General features: G+C 35.6%; 3 protein-coding genes across 5 annotated transcripts; 1 reads left to right on the plus strand and 2 right to left on the minus strand.

The window, feature by feature from the left end:
* Positions 1 to 1,716: 1,716 nt before the first annotated feature.
* Positions 1,717 to 6,830, plus strand: LOC114359875 (uncharacterized). The gene is made up of 3 exons (XM_028314403.1): positions 1,717 to 1,850; positions 6,429 to 6,547; positions 6,617 to 6,830. Exons 1-3 carry the CDS (start codon positions 1,791 to 1,793, stop codon positions 6,747 to 6,749), a joined length of 312 nt encoding a protein of 103 aa, XP_028170204.1. The 5' UTR covers positions 1,717 to 1,790; the 3' UTR covers positions 6,750 to 6,830.
* On the minus strand, positions 4,564 to 11,839 carry LOC114359872 (gamma-glutamyl hydrolase A-like). Of its 3 annotated transcripts, none has more exons than XM_028314400.1 (7): positions 11,690 to 11,839; positions 9,120 to 9,389; positions 8,945 to 8,995; positions 6,875 to 7,107; positions 5,842 to 5,948; positions 5,491 to 5,588; positions 4,564 to 4,933 (listed from the first exon to the last, which is right to left on the minus strand). In XM_028314400.1, coding segments are annotated over exons 1-7 (1,038 nt in total). In that variant the 5' UTR covers positions 11,692 to 11,839; the 3' UTR covers positions 4,564 to 4,656. The 3 variants fall into 3 exon arrangements, with proteins under 3 accessions (XP_028170201.1, XP_028170200.1, XP_028170202.1); XM_028314399.1 differs by lacking the exon at positions 11,690 to 11,839 and adding an exon at positions 9,884 to 10,082; XM_028314401.1 differs by lacking the exon at positions 11,690 to 11,839 and adding an exon at positions 9,743 to 10,018.
* Positions 11,840 to 12,123: 284 nt separating this feature from the next.
* On the minus strand, positions 12,124 to 17,545 carry LOC114359874 (gamma-glutamyl hydrolase-like). Its single transcript, XM_028314402.1, has 7 exons — positions 17,219 to 17,545; positions 14,571 to 14,828; positions 14,426 to 14,476; positions 13,920 to 14,158; positions 13,531 to 13,637; positions 13,094 to 13,191; positions 12,124 to 12,787 (listed from the first exon to the last, which is right to left on the minus strand). Exons 2-7 carry the CDS (start codon positions 14,801 to 14,803, stop codon positions 12,502 to 12,504), a joined length of 1,014 nt encoding a protein of 337 aa, XP_028170203.1. The 5' UTR covers positions 14,804 to 14,828; positions 17,219 to 17,545; the 3' UTR covers positions 12,124 to 12,501.
* Positions 17,546 to 17,819: the final 274 nt, after the last annotated feature.

Raw genomic sequence — 17,819 nt, forward strand, 5'->3', positions numbered from 1 at the left:
ACTGTTACAATTTGGTTTCCTGGATGGATAAACACGATTCTTATTCCGTTATTTTTATTCTCGTAAACTATGGGAAAGATCAGGCAAGTAAGATATTTAAAACAAATCAAGATAAAAGGGTCAACTTTAAGTCACGTGACAATGTTATTTATAGAAATCATGTATTTATAAGTAAGACAATATTGTATCAGTCATTTCGTGGGCAGTGAACCTTACGGGAGGAAGTTAACTGGGCCCTTGCCGTCATCTATCAAGGACGAAGAGAATTGGACATGCTGCTCTGTGCCAATGACCGAGGATCAATCGGGCAGTACTGTGCCATTCCTTTTTATGCCTTCTGTAAGAATATTAAAACTCTGGAAGAAACAAATATAAAGGTTGTAGGTATAGGTATTATCGACAAAGTAGACGTATGATCACTTTAAAAATGTTTCCTTTGCACGAAATGACTATTCTCAGACACACCACCACGTCCATCCGAAGCCTGAGTTGCACCACCTCACTTTCACAGTAACTATGACGATAACCGGTGTTTTTTTTTTGTATGAGTATGACAGATTTTTGACATTTGTTAATGTTAAAGTAAGATGGTGCAACCCAGCCTAAGTCTATTATTTAAATACATACAGATGACACTTGGAGGTTGGGTCTAGTCGCTGTGAAGAAATAAAAGCCTTAAGATGGTCATGCGTCAACTTTTTTGATAGTAGGTATGTAGCAGCACGTTCACTAGAAGTTAGGCAAATACAAAGAATTTGGTATAATCCAAACATTAGCTAGCCTACCGACTTATAAAAGGTTAATTTAGCAGGTACTTAGTCGTAGATTCTAGGAGTACCTTATCCTATCTAAAAGAAAATCTATCCTAATTACCAGGGTTCGTTGGCTCATAATTGTGATGGATTTGACTCATCACATCACGTACTGCGTGAGGCTATATTATGAACTTACGAGTAACACAATAGGTAAGTAATAAACATAGGCACTTGCAACTTTCGGTTAGTAGCGGACAAAAAAAACTACTACTACTAGTACTAAAGCTGAGTTGCACCATCTTACTTTAGCATTGACAAACGTCAAAAATTGTCAAACTCCATACAAAAAACACCGGTTATCGTTAAAGTTACGGTCAAAGTTAGGTGGTGTAACTCAGCCTAAGTGTAAAACGAAATTATTTTACTTTTTTATGCAATTATGCTTACGTATTGTTCCGTTGTTTATTTTTAAGAAAACTAACACTAGTAGCAACACTGTCAAACAGAACTTTTTGCAACTATTTGAAGTTTAATAACTTTACGGATATCATTGATTGTTTTATTATCCAGTGTGTTTTTTGATTACATCTGTGCATACAGTTTGTTTCCTGTTCTCGAAAATTTCATAATCAGTTCACATTCGTTGCGACTTTGTTGCATATTTTTAGTATTTTGACGATCACCCGGCGATGATACGCAATGTACTACAATATTTCTCTTCGCGATTAACGAGAGGTTTTGTCGCATCACTAGTTCACAGACTAAAAATATTTTTATGTCAGTTGGACATATTTGATGACATTTCTGCTGATTTCTAAAAAATTTGACTGTAATTGTCACAGTGACAAAAAGTCCTTGTGCGCGCACAGCCACAGAATAAGTAATAGTACAGGCACAGCCATAAACCGATGAACTTCCGGTTACAAAACGCAATGTCAAAAAAAATGCTAATGTCAAAATTTTGAATAAATGACGGAAGGCGGCGGCGAATTTCTCACTACATATAACGTTGAAAAGAAAGTGGAATAATAATGGATGTGGTCGAAGAAATCGAGAATTTGCTACAAAATGGGAACAACTACAGTTATCGTCAATGTACGTCACCATGATTAGCATTTGATGGGATAGTGAATCTAGACTACCTAATGTGAATTATTGTAATTACCTAAGTACTTTGTGCCTGTCCACGTGCGTTCTAAACTCTCCCATCCCTATTTATTTGTCTGTTTGATAGTTGCTTGCTACACCAAAACGTCTACAGTTGTTTCGAAGCAGTTAAAATTTTCGTAAGCGCACATTTTTTAAAAGTAGGTATCAATATGTAACCTCATTGAAATTGACCAAATTGCACTTGCTAAAATAACGACCTAACTATTTATGTTGTTTGTTATTCATTTTTCACTTGTATGATGAACATTTTTAAGCATCTGCATTAATTTTCATTGCATTAGTCATGACCCGTATGTACTGAAAATTTCATCACCTTTAGGGGAATGATCTCTATAACTACGAAAAAGACAACTTTCATTGAAATTTTAAGTGGCTCTACAGGCTAATTTCCAAGTTAAACGACAGTAACAAAATACCTAAATTAAAGTATTAAGTGTTTAATTGCTTGCAACAGATGCATTTAATGTTAAAGGGATATGCTCAACTGTGGTAGAGTTCGGAAATCTCTTAGGAAAACGTTTAACGTACATACGTATCGTTTAGTCGTTTGATTCGTAAGTCCCAAACGAATGTCAACAACCGATGATACTGGTAAAGCTATTAACGGTTTACAATCTAACTTTTCCCATCAACATCGATACGGCGTGGTTGTTTCGGACCTCTTTATTACTCCAGTGTATCTACAGTTCAATGTGAGTCATTAGCTTACTTTAATCTCGTATGTTAAAGTTTACTCGTAGCTCGTGCTTTATCTTTACTAACAATGATCGTCTTCAGTCATTTGCGATCCAATTTTTGTTATTTTGTTAAAATGTTATGACTAACCTGTGGTGTTTTAAACCTTTTCATTTACATCATATTTCCTTTTAGAAGGAAAATCTTCGTTGAAAATCACGAAACGTTTCACACTATTATTGTTTGCGGCACATACTATTAGTTAAATATAACCCACCTCCCACCGCTTATATTCATGTCCCGCATAATCCAGCATTCAATTAACCTGTTGGCTTTAATGTCATCGACCTTACAGGCTCCTTCAGCCCTTTTCTAACCCATGGAAAACATTTTGATTTAATTAAGGCAAGCATCATTCAATTGAGTGTTTAATTAAAGTCCATTTTAGGTATAAGTTCGGGGATTTTTTCCTGTTGCAGGCTCATGGTTAAGAACATATTACGTTAGATTTTTCTCTTAACGAGACTTGAACTGGAAAATTCTGATATTTTGTTCCTCGTCAAATTCAAATTCTATGATCATATAGCCATAGGCGTCACGAGCCACTAATAGACTGTCGTAGTAGGAACTGATATTATCATGTAAATCATTACCTAACGCAAATAACTATTCTGAATATTCAACCGCGTATGAAATTCAAATACCTACGTCACCATGAATGGGCACAACTAATGTCATATCAAACGACGCCCTTCCAAATCAATTGTTTTCGGTCAGGTAGAAACCACAACTGAAACCGTCAAAACAAAGCATCGGGGGGTGACAAACGTCTAATTACTGTTAGTTACGTGAGCCACTTGGTAATACAGTGATTTATTTTAGTTGCAGCCCCAACAGCCGGGCGTGACGCCCCCCTGTGCCTAAACAATCTGACGGGCTCACACACAGCCGCCGGCTATTTGCGGCCTCTGCGGCCGGACTTCGTCAGGAACTCAAAGCCGATTACTTCAAGACAATACACGCCGCAGGCTTTATTACACAGTCTAGATTATGTTATGCGGTTTACGTAAATTAAACTCGAGTGGGCGTTTGATAGCATAGCATTGTTAGTACTTGCGGGTAGCAAACATTCAAGTTTTCTTTTCAGATTTCATATTCTCTGGCTCGTGAAGTAGGTTTAATTCGTCATTTATGAGATCTTATTGCAACTTAACAAAATTACTAAATTTTTAGATGTGTCACAATATAGGGACATTTTCGGTGAACTTATCCAAGTTATTTGAAACCATTGTTTTTCTTTTATTATAGTGCGTTTACTGGACAGCGTAATTTTCATTCTGATAGCTATACTCGTATAAATACATAGAGTTCGTCTTACACCGTCATAGTAATCTCATGGAAAAAATATTTTAAGACTCTACTGTAAACAAGCATTTTTTCAAATTTGCAAGTCAAACTAATTCTGGAAAATCTTTATGATGCTATTTAATATAATTTCATATCTACAGTCGAGTTCATAAATATGTATATTTGGCAGTGTCCAATGTTTCAAAATATTATAGCGCAGTAGCGCAGTATGTATTGACTGCGCTACCGCATCATGTTAATGAACAGTTTATATGATTACCTTCATTTTATTGATGTTTAAGTTTGTATTGAAATATATGATCGTTAAAACGCTAACAATATTTTGAAACATTGGCACTGCCAATATTTATGATAATATATTTATGACCTCGACTGTACATGAATTACGAACTTACGGTATCATGTCTGTCTATGAGACCCGACGTATTAATGGAATCCATCATTTATCGAAGCACTTTGCGTCTCTATTTTTATCACTCACATTGGCATTTGCAGTTATTTTTAACCCAGGCTATTTTATCGTCCATTTAGGAAACAAATAAAAATGTTAGCAATACATCATACAAAGGGTTTTATCAATAGAAACTGCAATAGGTATAATTTAAAATATATATCATTTAATGTGACTGTTCAAAAATTATAATGAAGCTATCTAAGTAATACTTATTTTCACTACATAATGTTGACATCACTCTACATTCGTGCCTTTAGGCTCAAAAAAGTAGCATTGATTGTACATACTGCCGTTTTTTCCAGTGAAATAAGGCGCATAGTTGTAGATTAAATAACTGTTTTCTTCTTCTTCGTTCTTGAAAGAGTGGATGCTCTTCCTGCATTCTTCTACGAAAAAGTCCATGAAATATCTGTTCACTTTTATTGCGTTGATTGAATGGGGGTACTTGCGGGACTTTTTCCATTCAAACGAAGCCTTCTCTGGATGAAACTGCACTCCGTAGAAAGGATATCTGTAAGCAGAGTAGTTTTTTATTTTAATTTTTTTTTTATATTTTTCTACAGCTACTTAATTCTTTGCTTATTGATCAAATCATTATCGTAAAGTTATTTATTTCTCTTCTGTCTTTCCTGTCTTCCATAAACTTGCAAGTTACTGGCTTACCTAATAGCGTTACTATATAGGTATAGACGCTTTAAATGATTAACCAAAATAGATATCTGTGGAGAGGGCAGGTAGTCAACTAAATGTATTTGCCGCGGTCTTCAAGTCTAATTGCATTCGATATAGGTATTGACCGGTATTAATACACTTGACATTACTTTTTATAAGGTGTCGAAACGTGAATCCTTACATATTTTGTATGGTACATGGAATCTAATTTCACTAGTTCGCGAACTCAATCTACAGACTGTTATTGATTTCAGAGCTACTGAAAATGAAAACTTACTCGGTTTTCAGGAATAGAAAAAAGTTTTTAAAAAAATTGTACCTTTGAATAAATTGCTGTTTAAGGGTGTCAACTACCCAGCTCGGAGCATAAAATTATTGAAAAGTTATTACTCGTACCTTTTGTGCTCTATGCTTGAAATATACCGCAGCTGGTTTTCGTCTTCAGAGTACGAAGTCACTCTCCAGTCCACACTCAAATTGTGCCTTTCCATATTCTGTTAAATAAAAATTTATAATATGTATAAATTTAATTAAAAAAAATTATAAGCCTGCATCAGTAATTTAGTCAATAAATTTCAGTATCTTAGATCCGTATCACGAAAAGAGGCTTCAATTTGAATTGAGCTTTAAAGGTTTGTAATACTGACATAATGGAGTGCTGCAGTCATTACTATACCCATTTCCTGAGTAGGTACTCATAACGTGGTATCTACCTTTTTTTGTTGTAAATACATAAAAAATACGAACCTCATCAACAATGCAGAATTTGTGAGCGTTGGCAGTATAATGTTCATGCTCAAACATCGTCACCAAGTCATTGTCTATTTCTTTGAACATCTTACTGCTGCGAAAATCTGAAAATACAAAAATAGGACTTTGAGAATTTTAAAAACATTTTTAACTCCATAGCTCAAGTGGTTTTTAAAAGCTATCTCAAAGTAATAAAAGTAATTTATTTTCTACAAATAGGCTTTTAAAAAGCCTTTAACACCCTACCTCTGCTTCGGGACAATAAATGGGTCTGTGCTGAGAAGAAGCAGCGCAAGAAACTCAGTCACCATTGTTATTATGCCAGTAATAATGTAATTGTCTTTTAAATGATAAATAAATAAAACATAAACTATTGATATATCAAGTTTCAATATCGACCACTGCAGTATCGAGTGCACAGGATGTCCGTATAAATCGTGTCAAGAGCCAAAGATGTATTACAATTATTAGCATAATGTTAGGTAAATACATTTTACTGTGTGTTTACTCAATATTGTGCCATTGTTCAAGTCAAGCCACAGAATGTCCCCTGCTGAATAAAAGCTTACCCCATTAACTTCCAGAATGGCTCGTTGACAGCGGCCTGCATCCAGCGCCTATCTACAACCTATGAAACCGTCATATTCTGTCGACCTCGTGGGTGGATGATAATGATAGTGATGGAATACCTAATCAAAGGCAGGTAAAAGCATATCCTTACCGAGAGGAGCTGCAGTACGCTTTACAGGTCAGGTTTACTCTCTGTTCTCAGGCTCGCCGCGGCCCGAGGCAAGTGTGACGAGCAGCTCGAAGCCCAGGCACGTGCCGAACAATCTGGAAATTCTAAGACTGAAATGATAGACTATGGTAATCATTTCAGCCACAGAATGTCCCCTGCTGAATAAAAGCTTACCCTATTCGTTGACTGTTTGGCAGCGGCCTGTGTCTAGCGTCTACCCGCAACCTACGAGGTCATAATTTGTCCACCTCGTGGATGGATGGTCAAAGATAGGTAAAGGCATATCCTTACCGCTTGTGAAGTTCAGAGCGGAGTTGCAGTACGCTTTACAGGTCACTCTATTCTCAATCTCGCCGCGGCCCGAGGCCAGTATGACGAGCAACTCGAAGCCGAGGCACGTGCCGAATACGGGGAAGTAGTCTCCAGCGTCGTTCATCTCTATCGCCAGCTCGTAGATATGCTGGCCCGCGTCAGCGTAGCCGTTTGACTGGTTAAAGTAGGTCCCACCACCGGGAAAGAGTACTCTGGAAAATATATCAACGGGTTCTACGAAAAGAGAGCAACAGTGGTCATTCTGTCTTTACTACTGTGGTGAACAGCTTTTGGCCTTCACTAATTAATAGGGATGATCGAAGAAAGTTATAACAGAGNTTTTATTTACCATCAAACGTTAAGGACCCCGTCTTACCCCACTCTCCCCTAACAGAGGTAAGTTGTAAAAAAGCTGACTTCTATAATCATGCATTTATGTGGAGTCGTGGAGTGTCGAAAGAGCAACGAATTCGTGAAGTTGCTTGCTTAATAAATCAGCGATTCAGCCAGAAATTGACTTGGTTACAACTCTTCTCGGTCTTTATTAAGAACAAATTATCTAAATTGCCTGTTTGTGAACACAAGGTATCAAGTTACAAAACATTAAAGTGTAGAGCTATAAAATTTTTATCACTAGCTTTCCGCCCGCGGCTTCGCCCGCGTGGTATTTTGTCTGTCACAGAAAAACTTTATCGCGCGCGTCCCTGTTTCAAAAACCGGGATAAAAACTATCCTATGTCCTTTCCCAGGACTCAAACTATCTCTATGCCAAAATTTCATCAAAATCGGTTCAGTGGTTTAGGCGTGAAAGCAAGATAGACAGACAGACAGAGTTACTTTCGCATTTATAATATTAGTATAGAAGCATAGCTGGGCACCGTTAATCAAATAGTTAACTTCGTTAATCGTTAAACCGTTACTAAAAAAATTAACTTCGTTAAACGTTAAAACGTTACATTTCGGAAGATTTAACGCAAGTTAACGTTAATCGTTAATCCGTTAACACGTGATAATAAAACGAAAAAATAAGTGTATGCAAGGTTCAAATAATTTCGAAAGCTTGTATCGCGCATGGAATTTATTCCTCTTTTATATTTGCGCTACAAGCTTTCGAAATTATTTGAACTTTGCATAAGTACAATTATTTTTTTCGTTTTAGTATAACTGCCTTTCAGAATAAACACTTATTTTTTTTATTATAATTTTATTATACTTTTTAGTTGTATCTCAACTCAATCTCATAGCCTTGGTACAATTACTATACAATTTAGCACCAAAGTGCTCGAAAAGGCAAATCCAACAAACCCAAATTCGAGAAGTTTCCACCGTTTCGTTTAGGAATTCCTATTGCCACCTCCTGACTCCATCATCTGGACCCTGGACTTCATCTAGTACTAAAGTGCTCGAAAAGCAAATCCAACGAACCCAAATTCGATGCGATGCCGCCGTTTCATTTAGGAGTTTCTATGGCCACCTCCTGACTCCATCATCAGACCAGCTCAATGGTACCATAATATTGCATTGTCATCGTACTTACACGAGTATACCAAATTTCAGCTCAATCGGTTGAGGAGAATTGGTCTTAAATTCAGTTGTAAATAAACAAAAAAAAATGCATTTTTTATATTATCGTTGCGTCGACAGCAAATTGCTGTTCGTGTGTAAGAACCCTTAGTGATCTGGTTACAAAAACTGTTGTTTTGGGTTCTAGAAGTTCTGGAAGCCCGAACGTACGTGTCAGAATGCGTTTTTCAGCGCGCCTGCTGTATCTTTTTGGTAAATAGTAGGTACTGGATTAACGATTAACGGACTTAGTATAATTTAACGGAAGTTAACGAGTCCGTTAACATTTTTTAAAGTTAACTTAAAAGTTAATCCGTTAATAGAAATGTTAACTTCGTTAATTAACGATTAACGGATTAACGAGTTAATGCCCAGCTATGTATAGAAGTATAGATTATTAACAAAATCTGACGCGTAAGCATTGGCATAGTGTATAGCAAGTAGTAGAGTAGGTAAGCAAGTACTTATTTGAAATTGTGCACTTACCCATTAATTTTTTCAAGGAGTTCTTTGTAATATTCCCGATTCTTACCTATCCTAAAAACAAACAACAAATTAACAATAATTATTTATAAACCGTCAAAGCATCGCCTCAAAATAGATTCAAATACATCAATAAATAAATCAAACAGTAAAGCCAATATTATGTTGACCAACTTACAGAATAGGCACGACTCTCGCTCCGGAAGCTTCTATATCTTTGACGTATGAAGCTGCTATGTAACTTGTAAAGTTTTCCTTTGCGTATAGGCTCGTGAGATGATACGCTTGTTCTTGTGAGAGAACGCCTATGATGGGCCTTTCATTGATGGCCACCGGCTCACTCCGCACCACCGTCGCGCTCTCACTTCCGAGGAAACAAAACAAGATCAACAGAAACGCCGACATCGTCATCAATTGCAAACAATTGACCATCGGTATACCCCACGACCTGCAAAAAAATATCACTTCTAAAGTATGTAGTAACATTCTTGGGTTGGAGGCGTGGTGCTTTAAGGCAGGTTACTGCCAGTTTAGACTCCGATCTCTCACAGACAAATAAGTAGGTATTATACTTAACTCAAACATTAATTTATATTTTAGCAACAAAATTAATTTACAAATGAACAATAATCACAATTTAACTAACGCCGTCGTTAGTTAATAATATCTCCCTAACTTCTTTTTGAGTATCCTGCGTTCTCATACTACAATAATGTTATTTTATCTGTAATAACTGATTTTAATTTAATTTTAACAGCATAACACGCTAATCACGCTATGAAAAGGTTTCTTAGTACTTACAATCAAAACTTCACCCGCTTTATTCAAACTTGACGCGTTTTTCACGAGCACGAAGTTACGCATGCGTATTAGAATACGTCTTCAGTCCAGAGCGGTTCATTTTACATTAAATCGATGTTTAGCAAATGCCGGTGAACTCACCACATGAACGCGATGTTTAAAACCCCAACAGCAATAAACACACCGATGACGTTTTGTTCCAATTTAATCTCCGCATGTTTAGATCTCATGAAAGCACTCTGAACAAAAATAGATAACCTCCTGCCAAGCAGCGTAGAACTGGGCGCGGACTGATTTGCTCGGACGTGTTCGCGCTGCATTGTTTGCGACAACCCATTGTTTTAACAAATACGTTATCAACTTATCGATGCAATTACTCTAATCCTGATAAGGGTTGTCATTTGGCTTACTGTGCAACAGGTAACTTTATGATGTCACTCATGTTTAGATGACTCATAAATTTTATAGAATAAATTAAACTTTTCATGACACGGACTGCAGTTAGAGAAATGAAACTTACAATGGAGTCGAAGATTTTAGTTGACTCATAAATTTTATAGAAATAAATTAAACTTTTCATGGCAGTTAGAAAAATGAAACTTACAATGGAGTCGAAGATGCAATTACAATGCTGGATTTCTATATTCAATCCTAATCCAAATCCTGACTTGACTTTTCTCAAATTTTTTTTTTGACAGAATTTCTATAATTGTAGGTATGTAAAAAAAATCACCTTCTTTTCATTGATGAAAAATACAAAACTTTTTCTAGAAACTTAAAAACCGGTTAAGTGTGAGTCGGACTCGCGCACTGAGGGTTCCGTACAAACCTGTAGGTATACATAACTTTACATACATAGGTACATATCGTACATATATAACTTTGATTTTGTTACAACTTAAAGGTACTATAGAGTATTTGATATGAATTTCAATTAAATACCTCTACGCGTTCATGAGGAAAGGAAAAGTAACTTTAAAAATTTTAAAAATATATTTTAAAAAATCTACTTAATACTAGATCTCGTTCAAACCAATTTTCGTTGTTAGTTTTCATGGTAATTTACATCATATAATTTTTTTTAGTTTTGTCATATTCTTATTTTAGAAGTTAGAGGAGGTGGGGGTACTCTCATTTTACCACTTTGGAAGTGTCTCTCGCGCAAACTAAGTATTCAGTTTAGAAAAAAGTGATATTAGAAACCGCAATATCATTTTTGAAGACCTATCCATAGATACCAACCCCACACGTATAGGTTTGATGAAAAAAAAATGGGCAGTGGGGACCCCATTCATTGTTTTTTTTTCTATTTTTATATAAAATCTTAATGCGGTTTACAGAATACATCTACATACCAAGTTTCAACGTCTCACAGTGGGCGTGGACGCACAGGGTCACACATGAACCAATCACAGAGCTCAACGCTGTGCGTTCGATTTGCTGCTTCACTTGCGTTATCACTATTTTAAGTATTATGGGCTAGTGTTATGATATTATTTTTTGTCATCGATCGATCAAACAATGACGTTCAACAATTTCGGGAACTTAATCGATAAAGCTTTTAAATTATGCTTGAGGAAACTTGTAAGTGTATTTTTGGGAAATAAATAATGTAAGTAAAACTTCTTGTCGGTAATTTACAAAATATTTATTTAAAACTGGTTTTGGTATAATATACATATTTTATTTATTACTAAAGTACCTACTTTATTACAACACGTTAAGATTTATTTGGCATTAGTTCAGTAAATTATTTCTAAGGAATGAATAAGGAACAAAAAGGCAATATGCATCTTGCCTGACTCTTACACACACACTATTACACTCTATGGCTACACAATCACTCACTATCATCAGACCAGCTGACTAAACACACGACCAACCATATAAATTAATTTCATTATTTGTGATACAAAGTGAAGGAAGCTTGTCATTAATTAAACTTACATTTCAGTACATTTGTCTCACAAATGCTCTCATTTTCCATCAAACAATTCCGATTTACACCAAGAAACTAAAAAATAGAGTCAATGATTTCACCTCTAAATTTTGTTATTTTCCCACATTTTCCAAATATTTGGTTTAGTGAACAAGAATATCGAAATTGGGATTTACTTTTTGGGCCCTTGTTTCAACACTTTGTATACTCAAGAATGAAATTAAACCTTCACCACCATAAATAACAAACTTCACACATGCACCTGCAGCCATACTTTCACACTTCGATTAAAGAGTCAAGGCTATCAGATACGTTATATCTTATCAAGTATATGACAAACTACTTGTTTGTGTCGATATCCAAAGAGACCAAAGAGTCTTCGTCAGCAAAAAAAAAACATTATTACGCGTATTTACGTAATAAATCCGACAGATACAATATTTATATAGATCTCGTTATTCATAAAACATTTTTTTTAATTGGATTTATCTAGCTCAGCCAATAACTTATGTGAGCATATAACATTTTTATTAGAATACCTACTTAAATTATACATTGCTAAACTACCTAGCTATTTTTCTGCTAACATATCAATGTCATGTCATAAAAATAAATGCATATTTTTAACAAATGAGGTTATCAGGAATCAGTTCTTAACCCTTTACCTAGTGGTAACTAAGTTACCAACCATTTGAACTTTATTGAGATGAAATAAGGTTCAACAAATCATAAGCTTGATAAAGGGTTGGGTGTCAAAAACAATAACAGACATTATAATACAATAATACATTTTCAGGTGTAGAATTTGTTAAATACCTATTCAGAAGTGGTTGGCGTTCTTAACATCTCCCCTCGGATCAAAGAAGTAGGACTCGTAATGTATCCTCAAATCCCCTGTGAAAGTAGGTTTGTAGTTGTCAATAAGGTACGACCTTTCTTCGTCAGCGTTTATGAAGGAGTGGGTGTTTTTCCTGCATTCACTGACGAAGAAGTCCATGAAGTATTTGCTTGCCCTCATCGCGGTTTCTGTGCGAGGATACCCTCTCTGCAGCTTCCACTCGAAGAAAATTTTCTCAGGGTGGAATTGGAGCGCGTAGAATGGATACCTGAAAGATTGTTTGTGTTACAAACCTCTATATTTATCATTAAGTGAACCTATTAAGTCAGGTCACCAGCGCGTGTTTTGTGTAGACCAATCAACAAAAACATGTCAACATTCAACATTTATGTAGGCAATTTTGTTGAATGTTGATTGTGTAGGGCAAAACACGCGCTGGAGACCAGGCTTTATGTGATCGGTAGGCCCAGGTGTAGTTTACTTTTTAAAGGTAATGTAAAAATTCAATGGCCAGGTCTTTAATATTTCTTGGATGCGATGAGTCTGTTAAGTAAGAAGTCGAAGAATAAGTTACCTGGTGTGTTCAATCGAAGCAATAAACTTGGCTCCGTAGATATCGTCGGAGTATGAGGACACCAGCCAGTCTTTTGTCAGATTGAAGGCTTTAAGGTTCTGAAAAAAAAATCAAAAAATATTAATAAAGTCGCCTATCATTATGAACTTAGTCCCTCAATGAGACCTGTCTTTTTTGGTCAATTATTGTGTAAAAGAGTAGCTAGACGAGGGATAACCAAACTTTTTCAGTTTTGATGTCTGCAAACTAATTTGCGTCGTAGTTCACTAGTAGGAGGGACCAACGGAAAGATTTCAGTAGCGTTGCTGCATTGTCCCCCACTAGCGGATAACTTTAACTTTTTCCTTCCTATACAAGTAACTTAAGTTGTTTTCTTCAAATTTTATTGACGTTTACGTATTTTTTTTTTGTATGATATATGATAGATACAAACTTACCTCATCTGTGATGCAAAACTTATGAGCGTTAACAGTAACAGCCTCGTTCTTCAGGATGTCGAGCACGTCATCAGAAGCCCCAGCGAACAGCTTGCTGTTTCTGAAACCTAAAACAAAATTGTACATATTATGTTAAATAAATTGAAACTAACTTGAAACATCACAATATTAATCATATTAATCGAAATATAGTTAGTTCGTTCGTTTCAGCTAAATGAAACCCACTGCTGGATAAAGCTCTACCCCAAAATCAAAATAACTTAACCCTTAATCGGACTAGCAAGTCAAACAATTCATTTTTTTTTTTACCTTAACACAAGAAAATAAAGTGGTTACTAAATTAAAGTAACTAAAATAAATATAATAGGTAGGTACCTAAAGTTACTTACCATCAGCATAATAAATGGGGAAATTGCCGAAACCGTGACACCTCATTTTGTTTTGCGGCTCGCCTCGTCCTGAAGCTACGACGATCAAGAACTGGAGTCCCAAACATTCGCCGAATATGGGGAAGTAGTCTCCAGCGTCGTTCATCTCCATTGCCAGCTCGTAGATGTGCTGGCCCGCGTCTGCGTAGCCGTTGATTTGAGATCTCCTCAAAGGCGCCTCCCCACCCGGAAGAATTACACTAGAAAATAAAATAAGGCATTTTAGACTTGTTAGCAAGATTGTCATTTGACTATGAACTTTGACAACACAAAGTTTATCGTTATTCTTTTATTTCTTTTTTAACTTCCGTAAACGTGTCTGATGTAATATTTACGTAAGTATAAATAAGACAACAAACAAAAACAACTTATCAATGCTTGTAATTTACTTAAATAGGGTTAACTCCCACATCATCACTTAAAAAAAATTGCACTTTCATTTCTTTTATACAAATAATTCTACTCACCCATTTATTTTCTGCATCAACTCCTTATAAAATTGACGGTCTCTTCCAATACTGAAATAAGCAAAAAGAGTTTAAATAACTTCCAATAAATACTACAATTGAGTATAAAATCTTTCAAACGAAATGCAGTCTAAAAAAATCTTACGGTATAGGAATGACGTTCGCTCCAGAAAACTGCAAGTTCTTCACATAGCTGGCTGCTATGAAACTCGTGTAATTTTCTTCCGAGAACCTATTCCTCAGGTATAAAGGTTGTTCTTGGGCGAGGATACCGACCACCGGTCTGCTGGCCTGGTCGTGCGGCAAGGCAGCTCCTTCGCAGTGGAGGATGCATGCCAGTGCCACCACCAATACGGACTTTAATGCCATTGATGCCATTACGACTGTGATATCGATGTGTTACCTATAAAAATAAATACTTATGTTAATTATGAAAATGTTAAGGGTTAAATGAATCGCCTCGATAATTAAAGAGCGTCGATTTTTTCTTTTAAATCTGAGTAATAAAAATTATAAACATTTTTGTTTGTATATTTTATAAATTTATAAACAATTACTTTTTAGTAAAATTAATTAAATAATCAAATCACTTAAAAGAAAGGAAACTAAGGAGTTGCTAATCTCGGCTTATATCTCTGACGTCACGTGAATCAAGACCCCCTCCAAACAGCCGTTGACCAATTTAATGGAATTACGGAAAGATCCTTCATTTCATTTAAGATAGTTCTAATAATATTTCTATTATATCATTTCTACCTAGCGACTTAATAAGTTACAACGCGTCCATCAAATCCTATTCAATGAAAGATAACATCTTGCTTGACTGAAACTGCAGTCGAATCCTACCCACGATGCATCTNTTGGCCAATTATTTATAATTGGCGGGCGAGTTATATAGTACGAAGTGTCATCTAGCGGCAGCCTGACAAGCCCGTTTTTATGTTGGTAAGCGAAAGCAGTGTTGCCAACCACACGATGACATTTCGCTACACCTTATTTTTCACTTTTTCAAACTAATGAAAATTTAAAGAGATAAAGCGCGCCAAAGTTCATAAGAAGAGGCCCGTGACGTCAATGAGTGAATAAAAGTGCCGCACTTTGTGACGTCGCGCGGAACTTCAACGCACCATAACTATGTAATTATTTGTTAGATTGACAAATAAAAATCTAGGTGTCCAATATTTTTTGATATTAAACATGACGGACTAAAAAAATTTTTTTAGGAAACTAGCCTATTGAGTAGTCTTGAACAGTTAGTAAAATTATAAACAAAAAAGTAAAATTAATTAAATCATCAAATTATATAAAACTAAGGAGTTTCTAAGCTCGGCTTAATATATCTGACGTCACGTGAATCAAGACCCACTACAAATAGCCATTGACCAATTTAATGGAATTACGGAAAGATCCCCTACGTGTTCATTTAAGTAAGATAGTTCTAATAATATTTCTATTATTTCATTTCTACCTAGCGACTCAATAAGTTACAACGCGTCCATCAAATCCTATTCAATGAAAGATAACATCTTGCTTGACTGAAACTGCAGTCGAATTTCCTACCCACAATGCATCTCTACATCAAAATTATCCAAAAGACATGCGCAACATGGGCGTGCAACTGAATCCGTGAGATACCCACAATGCATCTGAAAAATCTATAAGACATGGGCGTGGCAACTGAACCCGATATTTGATCGTTCATTAACCCTTGCCAAACGACAGCGCGGTCAACACCCGATAAGTTGATAGCGACGGCTGCGCTGACGCAACAAGGTCACGGTTACTATTTCAGTATGAACTCTAGAGCTTCGTACGAGGAAGCTCCGTACGAGGTACACGCTGTTTGTGCATGACGATCGTTTAGTTAATATCGATACTTTATCTTTGCACGCATTCCCGAATTTTCAGCTAAAATTTGTTACGTAATAAATTACCTACTTGTACCTATATTAAATTACCTCTAACAAAAAGTCCAATGAAAAAATGATGTCAATTGACAAAAACACCCCTATGCTTACTTTCTACTTCAGGAAATAGGCAATCCCCACATAGAGTAACGTATTTATGATTGTATTGCCCATTGTGAGATCAAGGAAAATAAAAATAATATATTTCTAGTGACCTTTGGACTTTCATTCGTAAACCTTCTGTAGAGTTCAGTTACACCCATAGACAATGATATAACACAATGAATACACCGGTGTTACAACATAATTAATTAAGAGTAGCTTAATGTTGTACGTACCTACAAAAAAACGTATCAAAGTAATCAATCACCTAGCTTTACTTAATTACTTTGTCTAGGAGGACCTCACTACAACTAAAAAGATGTTTTGTGATTACCTGAACCCATTTCTAAACTGTGGTTAACTAAACTAATAAAACCCTAAAATATATTTATTAACCAACTTTACGACAACGCGTTGCAATTCAAATTTTTTTGAATTAAAATTCTGATCCCTAGTTGATATGAACTTTGAAATTTCAGCAGAAAAACTGTTTGCATTGTATGTAGGTTAGTAGTGTCGAGTCAGCAAGCTAAAATGTATGCAATGTACTCCTGTTAAATATCTTAGGTGACTTTTAAAAAAAAACATTCAAATTACGCTCTACCTATTTGATACGAAAGCTAAAAATGAAAATTGATTGTAATATCACTGAATTCCTAGTCTTTTGTTTTTAATAATTGCCTTATTTTACCAAATGTTTAAAAAATTTACCAGAATTATCAATTTCTATAAGTTAAAATATTATTAAAGCCTGAGCCTAAGCCGTTAAATTCAAATAACTTACGTTTAAAAATTCGGTTAACTAAACTGTTAACTATGAACTTGCTAAACAACACCCGGCACGTCGTGTGTGATCTTACGAGCACAGACCGATTGAAGACGATGCTCCAAGTTCCGAATATATATGGAACAATCACCGGGCACTGTTCGCACAAACATACTTATCGCATTTTCAGACGTTTCTCAGTAGAGACAAAAAACTAAATTTGCCCAATTGATAAAAACTTAACGGCTGCGATTAAATGTCGTTGTGACAAATAACGTGATGGGCCTTGTTGCTGACTGACCCCCTAAAAGATTAAACTAACTAGGCACGTACGTAAATACTATACATACGAATATACTTATTTTTAACGGTATTCTGAGATATGGGTGTGGAAAGATTCATTAAAACTTTCCAGTTTTTAATAGAACTTAATAATTAACAATAAAAATTTTATAATTACATTTACAAGAAAACGTAGGTATATTTTTATTTGTCAATCAAAAAATTAATTACGAAGATAAATGATGCGTTGAATTTCCGCGTGACATCACAAAATGCTACACTTATAAGCACGCCTTGCCATGACGAGCCTTTTCTTTTGAGCTTTAGTACAAAGTCT

This window comes from Ostrinia furnacalis, unplaced genomic scaffold (genome assembly GCF_004193835.3).
Source record: "Ostrinia furnacalis isolate ACB-3 unplaced genomic scaffold, ASM419383v2 OfSCF4672, whole genome shotgun sequence".
NCBI lineage: Eukaryota > Metazoa > Arthropoda > Insecta > Lepidoptera > Crambidae > Ostrinia > Ostrinia furnacalis.

Coding starts and splice junctions, on each gene's coding strand:
- LOC114359875 (XM_028314403.1), top strand. CDS start 1,791: ATGTGGTCGAAGAAATCGAGAATTTGCTACAAAATGGGAACAACTACA. Junction 1,851..6,428: donor CAACTACAGTTATCGTCAAT/GTACGTCACCAT, acceptor ATTAACTTCCAG/AATGGCTCGTTGACAGCGGC. Junction 6,548..6,616: donor GAATACCTAATCAAAGGCAG/GTAAAAGCATAT, acceptor CTCTGTTCTCAG/GCTCGCCGCGGCCCGAGGCA.
- LOC114359872 (XM_028314399.1), bottom strand. CDS start 10,062: ATGCAGCGCGAACACGTCCGAGCAAATCAGTCCGCGCCCAGTTCTACG. Junction 7,108..8,944: donor CTCCTTGAAAAAATTAATGG/GTAAGTGCACAA, acceptor TATATTTTCCAG/AGTACTCTTTCCCGGTGGTG. Junction 5,589..5,841: donor AATTCTGCATTGTTGATGAG/GTTCGTATTTTT, acceptor TTTATTTAACAG/AATATGGAAAGGCACAATTT.
- LOC114359874 (XM_028314402.1), bottom strand. CDS start 14,803: ATGGCATCAATGGCATTAAAGTCCGTATTGGTGGTGGCACTGGCATGC. Junction 14,477..14,570: donor GCGAACGTCATTCCTATACC/GTAAGATTTTTT, acceptor TGCTTATTTCAG/TATTGGAAGAGACCGTCAAT. Junction 13,192..13,530: donor AGTTTTGCATCACAGATGAG/GTAAGTTTGTAT, acceptor TTTTTTTTTCAG/AACCTTAAAGCCTTCAATCT.